The following is a 23087-nucleotide window of genomic DNA, read 5'->3' on the forward strand; positions in this document are numbered from 1 at the left end:
TTTTTACGCTTGACCTCTGTGGGATTGCAACTTTTTACTCATCAATTTCACATGAAAAACGTTAATCACGCCTTAATCACTAAGATGTATTCCATAGAAGGAAAGCCACACACCGTGTGAGTAATACACATTTTATTACCGTTGATGAATCTCCTGATTTTGTTTGACATCACATGACAAGCTGTCTTCATCCACAGTAAACGACGTTGAAGAGTGTGACGGGGCGTTAGCCGGGAGGCCACTGCATGCCGCGTCCCCCCAAGACGTGGATGTGGATGTGGTAAACCGACTGCCCTCCATCAGGCCCGTCATTGATGACGATCCTGTAGCCTTTAGTCAGACCCGCCTGCTCGGCACACTTCTTGGCCACGATCAGCAAGTGGCCCAACAACTGGCAGTGAGAGATGACAAATATTGCTTTTTAAAAAAAAAACAAAAAACAAAGTTTTACAAATTCAATTCTCTGTGATTATTCTTACAGCAGCATCGCTATCCTGTGCTTTGGACAGTTGGACTATCGGATTCTTCGGTACCACCAGAATGTGAGTGGGTGCTTGTGGGGAAATGTCAGGGAAGGCCACACACTAAAACACAAGAGAAATACCATTATTACTATCATGGAAATACAATAGATACTTTTCCAGCAGCTCTGCAAAAAAACACTTAATAAAACAGCATTCCCTAGCAATACTGAACCTAAGTGTTGTGCAAATGATGCCCCCTAGTGGCTGTGAGCATCAGAGCAATGTGACTGGAAGCTTGGTAAGTGTTATGATCTTTGATCTTGCACAATATAAATCATTTATTAACGTGACAAAATACTCATCAGGCTCAAAATTTTATATAGTACTCTGTTGAAGGAGTGGTAGAGCTGTTAATTGTGATTTAAAATAAATAGCAGAAAAATCAAACGTTGCAAAAGTTGATTTTTTTTTTAGTTAGTAACCCAGCAGGCTTTTGCAGGCCTCGAACTGCTGGACTTTGTTTCACTTTCCTGGGATCGGAGGTTTCACAATGAATAGTTAAAGCAGAGTGTTTTCAAGCATGGCTAAAATTGCATGACTTAAAAGAAACGAATTTTGTGGAAATTTACTCAGTCGATCCAAATGCCAATCAAGCAACGAATGTAACAGATAAAAATTTATATTTTAGAAAATTAATCATTGATGTGGGCTTGTTTTATATTTTAACCCTAGTACATTAGCACTAAATTGCATCGCTGTACTGAAGTGGTCGCATTTCTGCAGAGCTAGCATGTAGCTAAACATTACGAACCTGGCTTGAACATCATCAAGGCGGTAGAAGTTGCTTAAATGCGTGTTCCGTCACAGTTAATGCAAACGTACCTGATCGTCCTCGTAAATTAACTGCGCAGGTATTTCCTTGCGTATGATCTTTCCAAATATTGTGTCTCCGCCCGGCTGGGCCAACTGAGCTTTTGCTGTTTCGTCAGCCATGTTGGCTCAGCAAACAACTGACAGCAGCAGGCGAAGTCGCTCAAATGCGCCCGCTAGAAGCTGATTGGCTCCTGAAGGACGTCACTCCAACGTATGTTCTGATTGGTCCGGGACTCAGGCTATGGCGGAAGTGAACCACGGAAGTCAAAATGGGGACTCGTGTGAAGGTGAGGATCATGCTATATCACAATATTGTTATTATTTCGCATGTTTAAACTCGGCTTATTACAGAAATTATGTTTTATTTTATACAACAGCCAACACACATGCTTTATTTTTGTTCAAACGAAGGTCCTGAGCGTGTTTAAATCGCTACACAGGACAAGGATGGCTGTATTCAAAGATGATGAAAGAGCATTGACAGGTGGGTTTGTTTACTAATTCAAACATTACAACTAATAGCAAGGGAATTGATGCTCCACGTTGTCTAAATCCAAACCATTTCATTACTTCGTACAGCTGCAAAACTCAAGATCAACGAGGAGTTCAGAAAAAATAAAAATGAATTGTCAGAAGAAAACATTAAAAAGGTAATGTGCTCAATTCTTATTCAGCATTATTACCATTTAAATTTATTAGAATGTTTAAAATGTGGTTGTATTGAGTTTAAATGACATTTTGACCTTGATTTTACCTTTTAACACATTTTGTGCATTGATCGTGTCTGCGTGTAAACAATATTAACATTGCAGATGATCAAAATGGGCTCAGACGTGGAAACAGTTCTACGGGAGTCTGTACTTCAAGTGGAGCATCTTGGTGATCAGAAACTTTGTGCGTAAATATTTATATATATGTGTGTGTATTATGTCGTCCAACTAAATTGTCAGTGCGTAAACTACATCTTTGGTGTGTTTGTGCATTTTGGCAAATATTATGTTTTTGTGTGCTCTTATTCCTGCAGTGCTTCGACCAAGAGAGAGTCTTCTACTAGAAAATGTCCCCTATTGTGACCAGCCCAGGAAAAAGTCATAACAGAGTGACTTGATAACACAACAAGGACAGAGACTCTTGTCTGTATTGAAACACAAAAATACACTCACTACCATCCAAGTAATATTTAATTTTGATCTTCCAACCAGGATCAGGGCCTTTATAGATACAATTGTTTTTGCTGAAGCCATCTGATGTTCCTCTCTTTAAAATATGTGCTGTACAACTTAAAATCACAATTTCATGTAACATTTAATGAAATTATTTTCACTTGTATTCCTGTAATGTGGATGTTGTTGTTTTTTTCTTACAAGTAACATACAATGAGGAGAGTTGGATTTAAATGTTTAAAACCACTAAGATTCATTAAAAAATGTAGGTATTTAATATGAGAAATTTAGACCACGAGAAGATGACGTGCTGTTTTAAGTGGCTTTTTAAAGTGACAAAAGTAAATAGACCATTTTAAAAAGTGAAGCTGTTTTTGTTTTTACACACGTAAGACGTTATGGTACAGTTTATTGTATAAAATGTTGTCTTTTTGCCGCGCATACTGGAGCCTTGTGTTTTTTAAGCGAACATACGTCATCAGTATGCGCCAGTTGCCGTGGCGACGTATATACGCGCCATATTGTTACAGATTAGCAAAGACATGCTAGCTACCGATTATGGCAAAAATAAGGTGAGTAGGGAAAAGCCGAAAGAAACACACAAACTGTGCATTTTCTTAATGATACGCTTCTTAACGGTGAAAAAGGTCACAACATCAAGTTTGAAGTAAGGCAAAGTAAGTTTAATGGAGATATGTGTACCAGTTCGGACAAGTTGTGGGAGCTGGCCGCGGCGGAGGTCCAAAGCCTGGAGAACGGAACAGCAGACGGTGGTGGAGGAGAAGAAGTCGGTGAGAGGACCGTCTTTCTGATGGGGAGCAAGACTGGGGTGTGTTTTTATTTACAATTGACATTTTATTCGAAATTCTGTTGGCGTAAATTAACTAAATGCTTTTATTAGGGTAAAACGTCCATTCTACTCAGATGTCTGGACAGGTGAGTTGATTAGTGATTCGTAAGACAACCTGTAGAAAGGACTTAATTAACATCTAACATTTTGAACACCCCAGGGATGAACCGGCTAAGCCTACTCTGGCTCTGGAGTACACCTTTGGCAGGAGAGCCACAGGACACAACACAGTGAGGAATATAATTTACAGTATGCATGTGTGTATATACATATGTCATAAATACTTGCTGAAATGTGTACCCACTTTTGTGAGACACTGTATGTATGGTATATACACTACTATGTGTGACACTGTTGGCAAGTAAATGTAAATATTCCAACTAACTGTGATTCAGCCCAAAGATATTGCCCATTTATGGGAGCTGGGAGGCGGGACTTCCTTGTCAGACCTGGTCCAGATTCCCATCACTCCTGCCAGCATAAGGTAGCACACACATTATTTGCAAAGAAGCAAAGTTTATTCAATCCTGCCTCTTGTCCAAGTCTCAGCAATTAGATATTTTCTTCCTTTTGTCCTCTTGTCCCAGGTCTCTCTCCATCATCCTAGTTGTGGACCTCTCCAGTCCCAACGCCCTATGGGGGACCATGGAGAAACTGCTGCAGGCGGTGCAAGCTCAAGTGGAGAAAGTTGCCTCTCAGGTTAGGCAGGCTGAAAAGAGCCGAGCTGGACCCAAACTCCAAATGTCAGTCCCGTCCACTGCACGTGACCTGCCTAAAGACTACCCTGTAAGCATTAACATTAACAAGCATATGGATGAAGGTTTAAGAGTATGTTTATAATGATGGACGGGTGATCTGACAGGACAGGGAGCTGATCAGTCCATTTCCACTTCCTCTGCTCATCATTGGCAGCAAATATGACCTTTTTCAGGTATTTCTTTTGCCATCATCTTCTGGCATTTGTACAGAAGCTATTAAAAACTTTGTAATTTGTCTCCATCGAAGGCATTATCCACCGACAAGAGGAAAGTGGTGTGTAAGACGTTGCGTTTTCTTGCCCACTACCATGCAGCCTCTCTAATTGTAAGATTATTGCAAACTCAAAACATTCACACCAGTGATTCGTTTACTATTATGACTTCTTCTGAGGTTTTTAATACCTTATTTTGTCCTTTTAGTTCACAAGCATCAAGTCAGAGAGCCAGATGTCAAAAACTAAGATCTACTTCTCCCATCTAGCCTTCAATGTGGACACTGGGTGAGGCCATTTTTATCTCTGCTTATTGTAAACAGCACTACAGTTTAGTTCAGCGTGAATTCATCACGTAGTGTCAATACCATTGTTGCTTTTTTTAAAGTGAAAGTGCATTGTAGTCCACTGCAGATCAGCCCATCTAATTGCTGCCATTTATTCTGTAGATATTTTATTAATGTTATGGTTATATAAAATGTTAATTATATTATATACATTGAAATGTACATATTTTATCTTTGGGCTATTTCATTTATTAAATTGTGTAGTTTTTATGCTGTATAATTTCAGTAAAACAATGTCATGTGACTCCAGTAAGCCACTCATCATTCCAGCAGGCTCTGACTCCCTCAGCCAAATCGGTGAGCATGGCGCCCTCTTGTGGCCAATATAAGTAAAGCATGTACTAATATTAACATCCTGAATCGCATACATGTATATTGTTATTTATAATTCGATTGTTGTTGGTTTAAATGTGTCAGGATCGCCTCCCACGACTGATGTGGACATTACTTCCCTGCACGCCAGAAACCCCAAAGACCTGTGGAAGAAAGTCTATGAACAAATCTTCCCCCCAGAGGTCAGCCAAGCACTTTTCTTGAGCTAATTAAAAAATCATTAATTGTAGTTTCTTTGTAGAGCATCAGTGAGCAGAAGGAAATGAAGGATCCAGCCAAGGACCCTCAATACAGCGAACCTCAGATCGATGCCATGCGAGCGCAGAAAGATCAGGTGATTCACAACCACACATCAGTTAGCGACACTTGCACACTGATATCCAATACAAGGCAGTTATAAAGAACGAGAAGGTTGAGTTCATAAACAGTGACTCCATGTCTTGTAACCTGTAGTTACCTCCGAGTCACATGATGCTACCTTTGAAGTGTGAAAGGTCTGCCTGACACAGATTTGAATTTATGGAGGCTTTTATGGTGTGTCATGACCTCATTCTCCCTTCCAATCTATTCGTAGGAGTTGGAACAGTACAAGAAGAATGCAGCAAAGTCATGGAAAGGCCTGGAATTGGACACGTAGGACATACTGTAGGGCACGAGAAAAAGATAGATGAATGGCAAAGTTTTTTAAGGATTAAGACACAAATCATGTAACTATGTATTAGTCCCCTTCATAATGTTGTACATGAAATACATCAGCGCTTTACTCAAAGGCAAACTACCACAAATAACAACATAGGCTTTATATTCAAACATTTAGTATTTTGTAAGTTCTATATGTGGAAGAATAAACATTTGACTTTACAATAGTCAGTTCTGAAAGTGCAAAAACATTCACTCATTGCTGGGTTCCACGTGAGGAGTCAAGTTAAATCAGGGCAAAGATGCCACATAAATGCTCAGTTCTCACATGTGGAAATCATTCCATCATAAAGGGAATCATGGAAACTGACCGCCATGTGTTTCAAACCCAGCAATACTACAAAAAAAATGTAAAAATGAGTGCAACTGTTTCATGCGGTCACCATAGTAACCTCAACTGAATGCAGGAATGCAGACTTCATTCATTCATTTTCTACCGTTTGTCCCTGCGAAGGGGGTGCTGGAGCCTATCCCAGCGGCAGGGTAGACCCTGGACTGGTGGCCAGCCAATCACACGGCACATATAGACAAACAACCATTCACACTCACATTCATACCTATGGACAATTTGGAGTCGCCAATTAACCTAGCATGTTTTTGGAATGTGGGAGGAAACCGGAGCACCCGGCTACCTGGCAAACTCCACACAGAGATGGCAGAGGGTGGAATTGATCTCGGGTCCCTTAGCTCCGAGGGCCGCATGCTAACCATTCAGTCACCGTGCAGCCTGAATGCAGACTTGTACACTTCATTACTGTAGAAGGAAGAGGTCAGTGGAGCACCAGTCGGTCTCTGATCTTGAAGCTGAGCATTCCCAATAGCAGCAGGGCGGGAAGAAAGGAATACAGCAGGACAAAGTCCAGAGTGTAGCGGGACAAAGCACCAGGGTAGCCTTCATCGATGATCTGATCGCCCTGAGTGATGAGACAATCACCTGGGAGTGGTTTGGAATGATCTGGGGAGAAGACGTAGCAGCCACTGAACATCCACATGTCTTCAAAGTGTCCTCCACGATGTAACGGAGAGCTTACTGCATGTGAAGTGAAGCCCGTGGAACTCTGTGACGATGAGGAGCTCACAGCTGTACTTCTGGTACGTCAAGTAGCTCAGCCACTGGAACACGGTCGGCATCTGTGCCATACTTCTGTTAAACAAACAAGACATTTTGTTCCCGAAATGTTCAGTTGTCGATGAAATTGAACCCTAAAAGTATTTTATGTACCGCAGGAATCCGGAGCCCACGAGGATCCCCGCGATGTTGAGCAGAGCCATTCCGGTGTTCACCATGTTTGGGTCTTGGACCACTCCCAACAGAACCACAGTCATTAGCTCACCTGGAACACATGGAGAAATCCCCCAAGTTGCATTTAGAGGTAAAGGTACATCGGATGTCATTGTGTGGCCAGATGACCTATAATGTGAGGAACCATGACTACTGCAGTAAAACACAGGAAGCGCCACGTCTCAGGGTGCATCCCCACAGTCCTAAAAAAACAAACATTTCATGAACTAAAATTAAGATGAGCTATAGTATATAACGACATAGCCATTGCATTCTGGGACAATAGACAACCTACCAGTAGAGGAAGGAGGTGAAGATGAAGATACTAAGGATGCTGAAGGGCAGAATGTGGAAAATGTAGGCCAGGAACATCTGCCATTTACTGTACAATCCATCCTGACTCTCCTGGTCACTGATGGCTCTCAGGGCAGGAACTACAGTGACGGCAATAAGCATGTACTGTATGATCATAGATTAGAACAAGCAGACAAACCCGATGACAAGCACCTTAATGATCAGTCTATTCGCTGGATTGCAGTTGTTATCAAGAGTCAAGGTCAATGTTGGTTTTTTTACTACTTGCTAGACAAGTCGTCACCGGCAGATAAAGATAACATGTAAAAAAAAAAAAAAAAAAATCAAGTCAGCGCGGCAATCAACAAGCAAGTGTCCTTAACATAAATACTTTGGCCTATGTTAACCATGTTTTAGCAACCTAAACCTCAGGAACTATGGGATCTCTCCCAGTCAGTTAGCTAACCAAGCGCCATGAATGCAAACACCAACTTGTACTTATAACACCGAGATAAAGTAGACAGTATATAAAGCAGAGGTCTCAAACATGTGGCCCGCAGGACACTAGTTTGCGGCCCCCCACCTTGATATGAAAGTTTAATGTTAGTGCAGCCCGCGCAAGTTTGATATGGATGCTGTATGGTATCATGTACCCAGAAAAAATTATTACGTTTGATTAATGTTCATGTTAAAGGTTAAATAACTGTTAATAGTTATCCTCCCTATCCGTGTGGAAGTGGTAAGTTTTTGGCTATTTAAGTTTAAAGGAAATAACTTGGAGGCTACCGTTTAGGTTGCTAGCTCTCTAGTTTGCGAGTTAGCATGTGTCTCAAGACCCTGCAGTTGCGCAATATGTTGTAAATAAAAAAGTATAAATGGTCGTGTTTTGTCATGTCTACAGGGCTCTAATAATGCTTTGTTCATTTTAATCTGAAAAAAATAATTTGTCTACCCACCAACTATATGTGGTTTCTTAAGTTTTAATTATTTGCCGTTTTATTATTATTGTATTATTATATATTTATTATATATTTATTTATTACTGATTGATTTTCTTTATTCTTGATATTATTTTGTGTAGAAAAATAAAAAGTAAGATATTTGAGAACAGTGGAATGTTTTATCAGAGCTTTTCTTGTAGAAAATTGGAACCAAAGCAAAGTTTATTCATTTTTCTGTTTTTAATAAATGCGTTTTTTAATAGATGCAGCCCAGCCTCGCCCAGACCCTAGCTCCAGTGGCCCCCAAGTAAATTGAGTTTGAGACCCCTGATATAAAGTGTATAGTTTTCTAGGTGAAAATGAAGGAGCGGTCACAGGGGTCGCTGAACTCTGAAGTATAAGCCCCACCCCCTGTGGTTCATTGCAACAGTGTCATGTCGTGTGCAGATGATGCCGCTACTCACAGAGAGCGACGGCGTTCAGCATTCCTGTGTACGGCGAGGCCCCGACGCTCTGGTAGATGATGCCGATGCGATCCTGCACCGCCCCCTTGGCGACGTCCATGTCCAGATGCATGACGAAGAAGGCTACAAAGAGGCCGTAGATGAGGTTCTGAGACAGACGCATGATGACCCCCATACGGTCTCGGGACAGGTTCCGCATGGTCCGCCTATTGAGAAACACGTATACAATATGGACTACGTTGACGCTTCTACTCATCATCATCACTGCTGACTGACCTGAGCAGCACGCCCAGCTTGGCGGCACCGCCGGGCGACTCTTTGCTCTTAAAAGGAATGGCGGCCTTATCGTGCCTCTGCAGACTCTGCGTCATCTTCCCCAGCATGCTCCTGTAGATGACCGACGTCTGGTAGGAGCACATGATCTCGTGCATGCGGCTGAAGGTGGCGGCCTCGCGTTCGCTGCTGCGCGTGTCCACCGAAGTGAAGTCCACTTTTGATAAAAAACACAACATTTACTTCTCATGTTTAGGTCCGGTTTTTGGCAAATGAAAGTACCGTAGATGTCAAAGGGGTTGCAATATTCGGGACACTCGTATCCACACTGGCTGAAGAAGTCCACCATCTCCTCTGGTTGGCCGCAGAAGACTAACTCACCACGGCTCATCACAGCAATCCTGCTGAACAACTGCAAACACAAACACAAAAAATATAACCTTGCTGGTAATTAATAGAAATGTAACTTATTTTTACCTGCCTCTTTTGTTTTTATCACTACTTTAATTGGTGGGATTATGCAAAACTGCTTAGCTAATTTACATTTTTTACTATATTTTAACTATGACTGTATTTTTTATGCGGTCGAGTGGTTAGCGCGCAGACCTCACAGCTAGGAGGACCAGGGTTCAATTCCACCCTCGGCCATCTCTGTGTGGAGTTTCCATGTTCTCCCCGTGCATGCAAATGTTATGTATTTTTTGCCAAGTACAAAAATGGCAAAATGAACAAAAATACAAATATTAGTATTTAGAAGATGCGTTCAAAGACATTGATTTGTGGTATTTTACACTGGTCACTATGTGTCAGTAATGTTACTGTAATGTTTGGTGATCACCGGAACAACAGTTTATTGCAGGTTTGAATTATCTCAGGGCGGCACGGCGGTCTAGTGGTTAGCGCGCAGACCTCACAGCTAGGAGACCAGGGTTCAATTCCACCCTCGGCCATCTCTGTGTGTTTTCTCCAGGTACTCCGGTTTCCTCCCACATTCCAAAAACATGCTAGGTTAATTCGCGACTCCAAATTGTCTATAGGTATGAATGTGAGTGTGAATGGTTGTTTGTCTATATGTGCCCTGTGATTGGCTGGCCACCAGTCCAGGGTGTACCCCGCCTCCCGCCCGAAGACAGCTGGGATAGGCTCCAGCACCCCCGCGACCCTCGTGAGGAAAAAGCGGTAATGAATGAATGTATTTTTTTATTATGTAAGCATTTGTTTGCTATCTATTGCTAGGTGGATAATTTTTTTATATTATAATACTTTTTTTACCCTGAAAAGTTCGGAGCGAGGTTGGTGGATGGTGACAACGACGATGCGGTTCCTGCGGGCCAGTTCAGCCAGCAGCACCACGATCTGATTGGCCGTCATGCTGTCCAGGCCCGTGGTGGGCTCGTCCAATAGGATCACCCCTGCAATGACATCATCGGCGACCCGTCGTGTAAGTTCTGCAGAAACTTTAACTGTGCAGATAAGCGCTGCCTTTTTTTTTTTTTTTTTGTCCTGACTTCATGACTCTAATTAGGACAATTAAAAGATTGTCTCTTTGCATGATGGGAGCCAAGTGGAATTAAGCTTTAATTGTCAGATTAATTTATTTCTTGCTTGATTGGACAGGCAGTAAATGGAAAGCTTGTTACTGTATATGTATGTGTATGTGTGTGTGTGTGTGTGTGTGTGGTCATTGTAATCTTGAATGAGGACCGAGACCCTCTTCATCCTCGGTGGAGTTCTGCAGGCCTGATAAAAGAACCCTGAGCTGTCATTGCGCTTTGATAAGCTGGACTCTACTTCAATTACTTTCCTCCGTTTTCAGGACTTGACTTTTAAAACTCTTGAGGACACGGTGTAGACAGAAGGGGGGAACTCACGGGGGTCCTGAAGGAGCTGGCTGGCGATGGACACCCTCCTCCTCTCACCTCCAGAGATTCCCGGGAAGATGCGGCCTCCGATGACACTGTGGGCCACGTGACTCAAACTCAGCTCCGCCATCACCGCAGACACCTGAGGTCAGAGGTTAAGGGTTGATGATACCTCCGAGCATTTATTTTGTCTACATTGCTATATTGATATACAGTACGACCTCTATGACATAGGATAACCCATCATTACACCTGATTATTATTATTATTATTATGGGCCTGCAAAGCAACAGTAGAGGCTGCCGATTGCATAGCAATACATTCATTCATTCATTCATTTTCTACCGCTTTTTCCTCACGAGGGTCGCGGGGGGTGCTGGAGCCTATCCCAGCTGTCTTCGGGCGAGAGGCGGGGTACACCCTGGACTGGTGGCCAGCCAATCACAGGGCACATATAGACAAACAACCATTCACACTCACATTCATACCTATGGACCATTTGGAGTGGCTAATTAACCTAGCATGTTTTTGGAATGTGGGAGGAAACCGGAGTACCTGGAGAAAACCCACACATGCACGGGGAGAACATGCAAACTCCACACAGAGATGGCCGAGGGTGGAATTGAACACCGGTCTCCTAGCTGTGAGGTCACATAGCAATACAGCCTGGCCTATTTTGTGTGATTCATGTGGACAATACTACGTTTAATGACAGTTTTAGGGCTTTTTTTTTTTTGGGGACCTGACATAAGGGATACGACTTTCAGGACCGTTCCGAGCCGCCATAGTGGTTAGCATTCTGGACTTCAGAGAAAATGCCCTGGGTTCAAATCTCCACTAGTAAGCATCATTGGTATTCGTCAGGAAGGCCATCTGGAATTAAAGTCAGTATGCCGTGGCGACTCCGCAATCAGGAAAAAGCCGAAAGAAATACAGGACCGTTCCATATCGGCCGATATCGATGCGATACCAACTTCTCTTTTGGTGTCACAGTATCGTAATCGTGTTTAAAAAAAACACCATATTTTAAGATTTATGTCCACACCATAACTCACATTATGCAATATCGCTGCTATTTTTTTGACACTTTAAAATCACACATAATGGCATTTTTCTTTCGGTCACCACATTGAGCAAAACACATCAGTCCCACCTTCTTGTGTATAGCGTTAGCGCTGTAGTTTTTGAGAGCCAGCTGGGCCGTGTAGGTCAAAGTCTCCTCCACAGTCAGATAACTCAGCAGGTTGTCACTCTAGTTGGTGGACACACAAGACAAACAAAAAATATATATAATGTTTACCATTGGAGGCCTGCATATGTATTGATTTTGTTCAAAAATAACTTGTCTACACACACACAGACGCACACACACACGGCTTGAACCTCAATTAACTCAGTGGTCCAAGTGCACTTCTCTCCTGTCTCTCTTGTGAATGACATTAATATCAGCAGCTCCTATCTGCTGCTCATCTGCAGCTTAGCAGCCAAAGTTAATGACAAGGCTTATAGAGAGATGATGGAGACGTGCGTGTGTGTGTGTATATGTGTGTGTGTATATATGTGTGTGTGTGTGTGCACACTATCAGCGCACAGGGAGATAATTTGAAAAGAAAGCATGGGCTGTTTTAAGCCAGTGTTTTTTAATTCAGGCTTTGGATACACTTGAGCACCTCTCATTGAGAGATTAAGAGCATGAGGAGGCCATGGAGGACCTCAAAGTTAATTTCACACAAAGTACACTCCTGCAACCTTTCTGAAGACTTTTGCTAAATATACCAGTTTGCTGACCCAAATAAGGATGTGTGTGTTTACCTGCAGCACGTATGAGAAGCAGTCCTGGTACTCTTCTCTTGCTAGTTTCCTTCCGTTGACAAATACTTCACCCGACAATGTCCCAGAGTTTCCGATCCTCCCCGAGATGGCGTCTAACAATGTGGTCTTTCCGGAACCTTTAGGGTAGACACACATATTTGGTTCACGATGGTTATTTGCATCATCTGACGAAATATTACAACTATTTTTCAGATTAATTTTGCCATCAGAGGCCACATGGCAGAAATGGTTGAAACCATATAAATGTATAGTCCTCTCATGACATTTACCTACATGAGACATACAAGTATGCAACTATGTATAGTTCTGTTAAATGGAGTTTGACAACAAAAAAAATATTGCATGCAATACAAATGTTCTGTGAAAATTGACAGAACAAATATTTATTTAAAAAATGCTAAAATATAAAAAAATATATATTTTTTTAAAGTAATTATAATGTATCACAGTTGAAATAAAATAAAATGATTTTTATGTACTATATTTATACATTAAACAATTACTGTAAGAAAAAGAATAATGAAAATCTAAAGAATTTTTTTTTTATTTATATTTTATTTTTTTCAAATAGTCTTTGATGCACATAATTTTCAGGCACATTTAATAAAAAAAAGTGTTTTGAATAATGTTTTGGATTTGTAAAAAATTATTTACATTTTTTAATTAATTATACAGTACAACAACTAAGTACAACAACTAAGAAAAAAAAAGGACAATTTTCAAATTATTTTATATGGAATAAATATATTTATATAACAATTACTGTCAGAAAAAAATAATCATCATGAACATTTTTTCAAATATGTTTTTGGCTTTCATACATTTAATTTAAAAATACAAAAATACAAGAAAGATTGTGTCTTGAATTTAAATAAAAAAAACATAATTTGTATTATACTGTATAACAGTAAAGAAATTAAATGATTAAAAAATATAGTAGAATGATAATTTGTGTCTTGTTGAAGTGCATAATTTTCAAGCTTTTGCGGGCCAAATAAAACAATACAGTGAGTCGAATCTGGCCCCCGGGGGCCTTGAGTTTGACCCCTGTGCCTTCCAGTATATGACTGAACTTGACTTTCCCCGTCCTATCTGGTCGTGCTGCAGTCTCCTGATATATTGTGTTCCAGGAATTCTACCTCGCAACCATGACACAAACATGTGACACGCCCAGGATAAACAAGAAAGAATCAGCTAACCTGAGTTGCCCAGGATGCCCATAATCTGCCCGCTGTCCACATGGAAGGAGACGTCGTTAAGGATCTGACGAGTCCATCGCTTCCTGTAGGAGGGCAAGTCCCACCAGGGCCCCACTCGCTCACTGCAACACAAACACGTATTACTGCATCTACATACACCTTATAGTTCTTCGAGAACTAGATTCAAAGTAGGAGTCTTACCTGACAGAGTAGGACATCTTGCTGACACTAAGACAGCAACAAGGCTCCGTCCTTTCTTCTCCAACATCTTTCATCACCTCAGACACAAACTTGAAGGACTCTCTGGCCTCATTCCCTGGGCTGACCTGGTCCAGCTGCACCGAGTAGAGCCTGTTCATGTCCTCCGCTGCCTTTGCTGCACAACCGCTCTAACTAAATAACCAACAGCAGCCGCAGAGCCATAAACACACTGCAGGCTGGGGGGCCTTATCACAAGGGAACTTTGATCCACACTTGTATAGAGAAGACAGAAGGACGACTCAAACGCAGCACGGAGCAGAACAACGGGACATGACCATGGGACTCTCTTTCCAGGACGTGAGAGCAGAGGGTGCAAACTAGTTCCTGTTGAGTGGAAAAAAAGAGAATTTAAAGACAGGAGGAGGAGGACGGGGGATGAGAGGCGATAAAGGTGGGGGCTTTATTCACCTTTTGACCTGACAAACACGAACCTGCGTGTTGCAACATGACGGACACCAACAGCAGCTTCACTCACGCCAATGGATCCTCACAGGTCAGTCATGGATCCTACGCTCACTCACACATTTCCTTTGTATTATTATGTAAAAATATAACCTAGTTATGCATTTATTTTCTATGTTTCATTATTTTACTGATGTGTATTTGTTTGATTTGATCATGCTTGGGTCAGGTTCAAATATCAAAGAATTACGGACTACATAAAAACACACGTCTGCACACTTTAAGAACACAAATGTTCCTTAAAATATATACAGTGAAGAAAATAAGTATTTGAACACCCTGCTATTTTGCTATTTCTCCCACTTAGAAATCATGGAGGGGTCTGAAATTTTCATCGTAGGTGCATGTCCACTGTGAGAGAGATGAACTAAAAAGAAAAATCCAGAAATCACAATGCATGATTTTTTAACAATTTATTTGTGTGATACAGCTGCAAATAAGTATTTGAACACCTGTGTATCATCTAGAATTCTGACCCTGAAAGACCTGTTAGTCTGCCCATTAGAAGTCCACCTGCACTCCATGTATCATCCTGAATCAGATGCACCTGTTTGAGGTCGTTAGCTGCATAAAGACACCTGTCCACCCCATACAATCAGTAAGACTTTAACTTGTAACATGGCGAAGACCAAAGAGCTGTCCAAAGACACCAGAGACAAAATTGTACACCTCCACAAGGCTGGAAAGGGCTACGGAGCAATTACCAAGCAGCTTGGTGAAAAAAGGTCCACTGTTGGAGCTATCATTAGAAAATGGAAGAAGCTAAACATGACGGTCAATCTCAATCGGAGTGGAGCCCCATGCAAGATATCACCTCGTGGGGTCTCAATGATTCTAAGAAAGGTGAGGAATCAGCCCAGAACTACACGACAGGACTTGGTCAATGACCTGAAAAGAGCTGGGACCACCGTTTCCAAGGTTACTGTAGGTAATACACTAAGACGTCATGATGTGAAATCATGCATGGCACGAAAGGTTCCCCTGCTTAAACCAGCACATGTCAAGGCCCGTCTTAAGTTTGCATATGACCATTTGGATGATACAGAGGAGTCATGGGAGAAAGTTTTATGGTCAGATGAGACCAAAATAGAACTTTTTGGTCATAATTCCAATAAGCGTGTTTGGAGGAAGAAGAATGAAGAGTACAATCCGAAGAACACCATCCCTACTGTGAAGCATGGGGGTGGTAGCATCATGCTTTGGGGGTGTTTTTCTGCACATGGGACAGGACGAGTGCACTGCATTAAAGAGAGGATGACTGGGGCCGTGTATTGTGAGATTTTGGGGAACAACCTCCTTCCCTCTGTCAGAGCATTGAAGATGGGTCGTGGCTGGGTCTTCCAACACGACAACGACCCGAAGCACACAGCCAGGAAAACCAAGGAGTGGCTCCGTAAGAAGCATATCAAGGTTCTAGCATGGCCCAGCCAGTCTCCAGACCTGAACCCAATCGAAAATCTTTGGAGGGAGCTCAAACTCCGTGTTTCTCAGCGACAGCCCAGAAACCTGACTGATCTAGAGAAGATCTGTGTGGAGGAGTGGGCCAAGATCCCTCCTGCAGTGTGTGCAAACCTGGTGAAAAACTACAGGAAACGTTTGACCTCTGTAATAGCAAACAAAGGCTACTGTACCAAATATTAACATTCATTTTCTCAGGTGTTCAAATACTTATTTGCAGCTGTATCACACAAATAAATTGTTAAAAAATCATGCATTGTGATTTCTGGATTTTTCTTTTTAGTTTATCTCTCTCACAGTGGACATGCACCTACGATGAAAATTTCAGACCCCTCCATGATTTCTAAGTGGGAGAAATAGCAAAATAGCAGGGTGTTCAAATACTTATTTTCTTCACTGTATATTGATACTATATTGACCATGTAAAAGTATTGTTACAGGTATTCAAAGTGTGTTTTCTTGGCAGCAGCATGCAGACACACAATTGTTCTCCTCAGAGGAGGACAGCAGTCTCTACTTCACATACTCTGGTGACTGCAACCAGCTGGAGGTCAACAACCTGCATTACGAGGTGACAACACACGGTCGCTCTTCACGTGTACACACAAAACTAATTGTGTATGTGCGCGCAGGTGGACACGGCGGCGCAGATTCCGTGGTACGAGAGGCTGTCCGAGTTCAAGTTGCCGTGGGAGATTAAAGGAGACAAGCAGACGGCCATCAACAGTCTCAGCCTTCGTGTTCGCAGTGGACAGATGCTGGCTGTTATTGGAAGTTCCGGTATAATAAAACACACACTTGGGGTATATGTGCTGAGGAAAACGTAATCAATAATGTAATCAATCGATAATTACACAATAAAACAATTTAAATAATAATAAAACGCTAAAAATGTTTTTGCTAAATGCCCAAACAGTGCAGCCAACACTGTAACTCACAATCACATAGATTTATCATGCCTGCATGTTTTATTTAATACAATAAAAATTGTATTATTGATTATTGCTATGATTATCATCCCTATAAAGACATCAGCGAGTTTCTGACTATTCTGCCTCATTCAGGCTGTGGTAAAACATCTCTGCTGGACATCATCACGTGTCGAGACGAAGGCGGCGCCGTGACCTCTGGACAGATTCTGATCAACGGTCGACCCAACACGGCCCAGCTGGTGAAGAAGAGCATCGCTCACGTGCGGCAGGACGACCGCCTTCTTCCTCACCTCACCGTGCGAGAGACCCTCACCTTTGTGGCCAAACTGCGGCTGCCCACATACTTCACGCAGGCCCAGCGGGACCAGAGGGTAGTTCACTCTTTGCTAACAATCCTCAAGTTTTATTTTAGGACAGTGTAGTGGTTCACATTGCTGACTTTAAGGGTGGAGTACACATCTTGCGCAAAGTTACCATGACTGCAAAAACACTACTGGACAGTCATTTGTCAGGAAAAGATCTTCTATACAAGAGGAGCACGCTACGGATTTTAAAGACTTACTGCAAAAACAACATCAAAGCTCATCTATATTGCCGTTTTTAAGAACCTACTACAAAAACAATAGTCAAAGATCCTCTAATTGACAGGAGCACTGCTGTCAGTGAGAACATACTAAAGAATTCAAGTCAAAGATCCTCTATTTGACAGGAGCACTGCTGTTAGTGAGGACATACTAAAGAATTCAAGTCAAAGATCCTCTATTTGACAGGAGCACTGCTGTACAAGTCAAAGATCCTCTCTTTGACAGGAGCACTTGTTATTGAGGACATACTGAAGAATACAAGTCAAAGATCCTCTATTTGACAGGAGCACTGCTGTTATTAAGAACATACTAAAGAATACAAGTCAAAGATCCTCTGTTTGACATGAGCACTGCTGTTATTAAGGACACATTAAAAATTACAAGTCAAAGATCCTCTGTTTGACATGAGCACTGCTGTTATTAAGGACACATTAAAAATTACAAGTCAAAGATCCTCTATTTGACAGGAGCACCGCTGTTATTGAGGACATACAAAAAGAATACAAGTCAAAGATCCTCTATTTGACAGTAGCACTGCTGTTATTGAGGACATACTAAAGAATACAAGTCAAAGATCCTCTATTTGACAGGAGCAGTGATGTTATTAAGGACATACTAAAGCATACAATGCAAAGATCCTCTATTTGACAGGAGTATTGCTGTTATTAAGGACATATTAAATAATACAAGTCAAAGATCCTCTATTTGACCAACAGCAAAAACACGAGTCAAAGATCCTCCATGTAACTGTTTTTAAGGATATACTGCAAAAACATTAACCAAAGATCCTCTGTATGACAAGAGTGTTCTTGACATAGATCAAAATATGTTAGTCAAAGATCCTCTACGTGACAGGAGCAGCCTGCTGTTAAAACGCCATTGTACTGTATATGGTTCCCTTTTTGACATGTAGTGGTCTCATTAACAGGTGGACGACGTCATCGCAGAGCTGCGACTGAGACAGTGCGCCCACACCAGGGTAGGTAACGATTATGTGAGGGGGGTCTCCGGAGGGGAGCGGAGGCGGGTCAGCATCGCGGTGCAACTCCTCTGGAACCCAGGTGAGTGGAACCACTACAGGAAGTGTATCAGCGATTAGACCCGTTCCAAGCCCGTCTAATGTTGTTCTTCAGGCATTTTAATTCTGGACGAGCCCACGTCGGGTCTGGACAGCTTCACGGCCCACAACCTGGTCATCACGCTGTCCCGCCTGGCTCGGGGAAACCGTCTGGTGCTGCTGTCCGTCCACCAGCCTCGCTCCGACATCTTCCAGCTCTTCGACCTGGTCGTCCTGCTCTCGTCGGGGTCGGCCGTGTACTGTGGCGCCGCGCGGGACATGGTGCCGTACTTCACGGCGCTGGGGTACCCGTGCCCACGATACTGCAACCCGTCTGATTTCTACGGTACTTCCAGACAGCGTTCTCCTACGTGTCACCTTAAGAGCGTACCCACAGCGTCTTGCTCTTTGTGCTCAGTGGACCTGATCAGCGTAGACCGCCGTAGTCCAGAACAGGAGGCCGAGTGTTTGGAACGGGTCAGAGTGTTGGCCGAGCGGTTCATGGAGAAGGTTCGAGACACGGACGACCACATGTGGAAGGGCAGCACGTGTGCAACACGCACTGACAGGTGCCTTTATCACTCATTCACATGCATGTCAGCCATATTGGAGCTTGGAGTTGGTTAAGACGTGTAGTGAAGCCTGCTCAGTGGTCATAAACACACTCCAGGGCAGGGGTGTCCAAAGTGCGGCTCAGGGGGGCAAAAATCAGCTCTCGGGACACATATTACTGTTAAAAATGTCACTTGTACATCATAGGGGGCCTTGAAGGAAGGGTCTATTTCCTGGAGACTTCTTATAACAAGTATCATTGCCAGTTCTCCGCAGCCCGACAAGGCGGCTGAAGAAGAAGAAGAAGCCATCATCATCTCCAAGAAAAGAGACCATCTACCAGGCAGACTCCACCAGTTCACCATCCTCATCAGGTGAGGATGTAAAACCCCCTCAAGGGTCCCCCCCTTAGTAGTCTAACCTCCTGCTCCTCGTCCTGCTCCTCGTCCTGCTCCTCGTCGTCCAGACGTCACATGTACAACGACTACAGAGACCTGGTCACCCTGCTGGTCCACGGCCTGGAGTCCCTGCTCATGTCTCTGCTGGTGGGCTGCCTCTACTACGGCGCCGGGGAGCAGCGTCTGTCCATTCAGGACACGGTGGCCCTCCTCTACATGATCGGAGCGCTCACACCCTTCGCTGTGGTGCTGGACGTCATAGCCAAATGTGAGCAAACACGGCCGCAGGTCAAGGTCAAGGTCAAGTTCAAGGTCACGGAGTGTTTTAAATCCATAAAAGTTATCAACAACACTTGATATGACGCTCCATCACTTGATGGACACGTTTGATCCACTGCACAGATAAGGACCATGACATGATGACGTGATCCGTCAGCACGTCTGATTAGACTCAAGTCCACAATTATTAAAATATTATAAAATCTGGAAAATATTAATGTAAAAAATATGAATTAATAAATCTAAACACAAATATGCTTTAAATAATAATGAACTTGTTGCAGTGACATATATATATATATATATAAAATATTTTATTGTAAAATATTAAAATATTATTAAAAACTAAAATATTAATAATAATGTAAAAAATATGAATTAATAAATATATATTAATAAATAATTATTATATAATACTGTGTACTGATGATCACAAATGGGCTTTAAATAATAATGAACTTGTTACAGTGACAAATCTGTAAAATATTAATAATGTAAAAAAATGAATTAATAAATCCAAATAATAATAATTTTAATAATAAAATATAAGTTTTGAAATAATAAAAAAATTGTGACAGTATAATAAAAATATTAACATAAAAATTGTGTAATAAATTGTACAAATGAGATAATTTCATTTTAAAATTTTCAATAATTCTATTTAAAAATGCTTATATATTATATTTATTTTTTTTAGAAGTCAGGTTTGTATTTGAACCCCCAATTAGGAAGCAGCAGCAGTTTAAAGAAATGCGTACATTTAAAAAACGTGAATCAAATATGCAAATTAATTGTATTAAATTAATTGTAGTACAAGGCACATTTGAGTCATACTAGAGCCGCAAACAAGGGGGCGCTCTCCCAATGACTATTTTATTGTTTTGCTTTCAAAAAGGTCACACGGAGAGAGCCATGCTGTACCATGAGCTGGAGGACGGCATGTACTCCGTCACCTCCTACTTCTTCGCTAAGGTACGCCAACGTCGGCGCGTGGGCTCGCCACTAGAGGGCGCTACTCCGGGTTCACGGTGTGTATAGTATATGCGTGATGATGTAATCACGCGTGTCGGCGTAGGTGCTGGGTGAGTTACCAGAACACTGCGTCTTCACCCTGGTCTACGGCCTTCCCATCTACTGGCTGGCTGGCCTGAACGAGGCGCCCGACCGCTTCCTGCTCAACCTCCTGCTGGTGTGGCTGATGGTCTACTGCAGCCGCTCCATGGCGCTCTTCGTGGCCGCCGCCCTGCCCACCCTGCAGACCTCCGCCTTCATGGGCAACTCCCTCTTCACCGTCTTCTACCTGACCGGAGGCTTCGTCATCAGCCTGGAGAACATGTGGCTGGGTGAGTAGAAGGTAGAAGATGATCACGTGAATGGCGGTCGGGGGTGTGACGTCAGCGTTGTCTTACCTGGCCAGTCGCTTCCTGGCTGTCTCACGCCTCCTTCATGAGGTGGGGCTTCGAGGGGCTGCTGAAGGTGCAGTTCAGGGGGAACAAATATCCCGTCGCCATCGGGAACTTCACCTTTAACGTGGATGGAATATACGTGAGTACATATTTATTCACGCACAATAAAGTCATTAAATAACTTTTTATTATAATAAGTATGCTTGGGATACTTACTGTATTGGCTGCACGGTGGATGGGTGGTTAGGACATTGGGACACTGGGTTTGATTCCAAAAACATGCTAGGTTAATTAGCAACTCCAAATTGTCCATAGGTATGAATGTGAGTGTGAATGGTTGTTTGTCTATATGTGCCCTGTGATTGGCTGGCCACCAGTCCAGGGTGTACCCCGCCTCTCGCCTGAAGACAGCTGGGATAAGCTACAGCACCCCCTGCGACCCTCGTGAGGAAAAGCGGTAGAAAATGAATGAATTATGCTTGGTATACTTACTATATTGGCTGCACGGTGGATGGGTGGTTAGGAAGATCTGGGTTTGATTCCAAAAACATGCCAGGTTTATTGTTGACTCCAAATTGTCCATAGTGTGTGCGTGACTGCTGGGGTAGGTTCCAGCATACCGCCACGACCGTGATGAGGATAAGTGGTATAAAAAATTGGATTGACGGATGACAAAATAAATGTGAGTGTGAATGGTTGTTTGTCTATATGTGCCCTGTGATTGGCTGGCCACCAGTCCAGGGTGTCTTCCGCCTCTCGTCCGAAGACAGCTGGGATAGGCTCCAGCACCCCTCGTGAGGATAAGCGGTAGAAAATGAATGAAGGATAACAAAATAAGGGCGCAGAACAAACAGGAAGTAATAATTCCAGTCTTGTCTTGCATGACAATACTAATACACATAGTACGTATAAATATACTGTGTAATGAAATACATTATCCACAATACAGTATTAACTAAAACCTCCACAATTTCATAGTTATAATTGAAATCCTACTTCTCAGACTGACTCTTATTGTGTCGCAGTACTAAAGTACTTTTAAATAGATAATAATACAAGGGAGTTGTTTTCAGGTGGTGGAGGCCATGAGCATGAACCAGTACCCTCTGTACTCGTGCTACCTGGTCCTGCTGGCCGTCTGCCTGGTCTTCATGGCGCTCTACTACGTCTCCTTGAAATTCATCAAGCAGAAGTCCAGTCAAGACTGGTGACCCCCCCCCCCGTCTGGACCGGTGACAGCCAGCATCGTACGCACATTTAACAAAAAGTTGGGTTCAAGTTCGACCGGTTTCGACGCCGAACCATCAAACTTTATATAAAGATAATTTTACAACAGATTTTAAGAATCTTTAGGTATTCATAGAAGGTATGAAGCAATGAATACATGCTACAAAATGAGCACGTTTCAGCGGTGGTTGCAGTACCACAGTCTGCGGCTGGATGGCAGCAGAGGACCACAGTATTATTATTGAGCTGAAGCGCGATGAGAGCGCCACTTTGGCAGATATCCATCAGTAGATTTCACTTCAATCTTCTTGTTTTTGTATATGTAAGGTTATTAGGCTTAACAGCGGTGAAGCCTTGTGGAAGATTTACAATGTCATCGCACTCAAAACATGTAGAAAAAGATTGTACTCCAATGTAACAATCAATTGTTTTTTTTTTTTGCAATGGTGCAAAACCTGATGAATGTATTTGTGGTTTAAAAGTACAAATGAGTAAAACGTTCAAATTACTCCTGCGCTGTTTGTATTTGCAACACAGTCCATTTATGTTTATTATTTTGGTTCTGAGTAGAATGACTTGCTTTTTTTTAAACAATGATCTTGCACTGGTTAAATAGTAAGCTCG

The 23087-nt window shown here is 42.4% G+C and overlaps 5 protein-coding genes across 7 annotated transcripts; 3 read left to right on the plus strand and 2 right to left on the minus strand.

Annotated features, from left to right (window-relative positions):
- Window positions 1–115: 115 nt before the first annotated feature.
- Window positions 116–1514, minus strand: hint1 (histidine triad nucleotide binding protein 1). The gene is made up of 3 exons (XM_058058790.2): window positions 1347–1514; window positions 480–584; window positions 116–391 (listed from the first exon to the last, which is right to left on the minus strand). Exons 1-3 carry the CDS (start codon window positions 1455–1457, stop codon window positions 227–229), a joined length of 381 nt encoding a protein of 126 aa, XP_057914773.2. The 5' UTR covers window positions 1458–1514; the 3' UTR covers window positions 116–226.
- A 28-nt stretch (window positions 1515–1542) lies between these two features.
- lyrm7 (LYR motif containing 7) lies at window positions 1543–2761 on the plus strand. The gene is made up of 5 exons (XM_058058791.2): window positions 1543–1624; window positions 1749–1821; window positions 1917–1987; window positions 2150–2231; window positions 2362–2761. The coding sequence occupies exons 1-5, from the start codon at window positions 1607–1609 to the stop codon at window positions 2430–2432; spliced, it is 315 nt and encodes a 104-aa protein (XP_057914774.1). The 5' UTR covers window positions 1543–1606; the 3' UTR covers window positions 2433–2761.
- A 209-nt stretch (window positions 2762–2970) lies between these two features.
- dync2li1 (dynein, cytoplasmic 2, light intermediate chain 1) lies at window positions 2971–5722 on the plus strand. Of its 2 annotated transcripts, XM_058058066.2 has the most exons (13): window positions 2976–3072; window positions 3206–3329; window positions 3402–3436; window positions 3511–3580; window positions 3746–3834; window positions 3938–4136; window positions 4213–4281; window positions 4356–4433; window positions 4529–4608; window positions 4894–4964; window positions 5085–5182; window positions 5242–5334; window positions 5575–5722. In XM_058058066.2, exons 1-13 carry the CDS (start codon window positions 3059–3061, stop codon window positions 5635–5637), a joined length of 1083 nt encoding a protein of 360 aa, XP_057914049.2. In that variant the 5' UTR covers window positions 2976–3058; the 3' UTR covers window positions 5638–5722. The 2 variants fall into 2 exon arrangements, with proteins under 2 accessions (XP_078643468.1, XP_057914049.2); XM_078787342.1 differs by lacking the exon at window positions 5575–5722 and having other exon boundaries at window positions 2971–3072; window positions 5250–5293.
- On the minus strand, window positions 4882–14821 carry abcg5 (ATP-binding cassette, sub-family G (WHITE), member 5). Its single transcript, XM_078787339.1, has 15 exons — window positions 14517–14821; window positions 14049–14432; window positions 13848–13969; window positions 12628–12764; window positions 11969–12067; window positions 10825–10957; window positions 10226–10365; window positions 9236–9365; window positions 8957–9170; window positions 8681–8886; window positions 7277–7415; window positions 7111–7184; window positions 6922–7033; window positions 6731–6843; window positions 4882–6654 (listed from the first exon to the last, which is right to left on the minus strand). Exons 2-15 carry the CDS (start codon window positions 14204–14206, stop codon window positions 6470–6472), a joined length of 1962 nt encoding a protein of 653 aa, XP_078643465.1. The 5' UTR covers window positions 14207–14432; window positions 14517–14821; the 3' UTR covers window positions 4882–6469.
- Window positions 10202–22962, plus strand: abcg8 (ATP-binding cassette, sub-family G (WHITE), member 8). 2 transcript variants are annotated; one of them, XM_058058061.2, is made up of 15 exons: window positions 10202–10394; window positions 10770–10962; window positions 13779–14601; window positions 16495–16599; window positions 16661–16808; window positions 17093–17331; window positions 18473–18605; window positions 18678–18947; window positions 19020–19170; window positions 19420–19527; window positions 19620–19819; window positions 20726–20802; window positions 20906–21173; window positions 21248–21375; window positions 22310–22962. In XM_058058061.2, the coding sequence occupies exons 3-15, from the start codon at window positions 14554–14556 to the stop codon at window positions 22445–22447; spliced, it is 2013 nt and encodes a 670-aa protein (XP_057914044.2). In that variant the 5' UTR covers window positions 10202–10394; window positions 10770–10962; window positions 13779–14553; the 3' UTR covers window positions 22448–22962. The 2 variants fall into 2 exon arrangements, with proteins under 2 accessions (XP_057914044.2, XP_057914045.2); XM_058058062.2 differs by lacking the exons at window positions 10202–10394; window positions 10770–10962 and having other exon boundaries at window positions 14076–14601; window positions 16498–16599.
- The last annotated feature ends 125 nt before the right edge of the window (window positions 22963–23087 follow it).

This window comes from Doryrhamphus excisus, linkage group LG20 (assembly GCF_037039965.1).
Source record: "Doryrhamphus excisus strain RoL-2023G ecotype Guam linkage group LG20, RoL_Dexc_Guam_v1.1, whole genome shotgun sequence".
NCBI classification, from domain to species: domain Eukaryota; kingdom Metazoa; phylum Chordata; class Actinopteri; order Syngnathiformes; family Syngnathidae; genus Doryrhamphus; species Doryrhamphus excisus.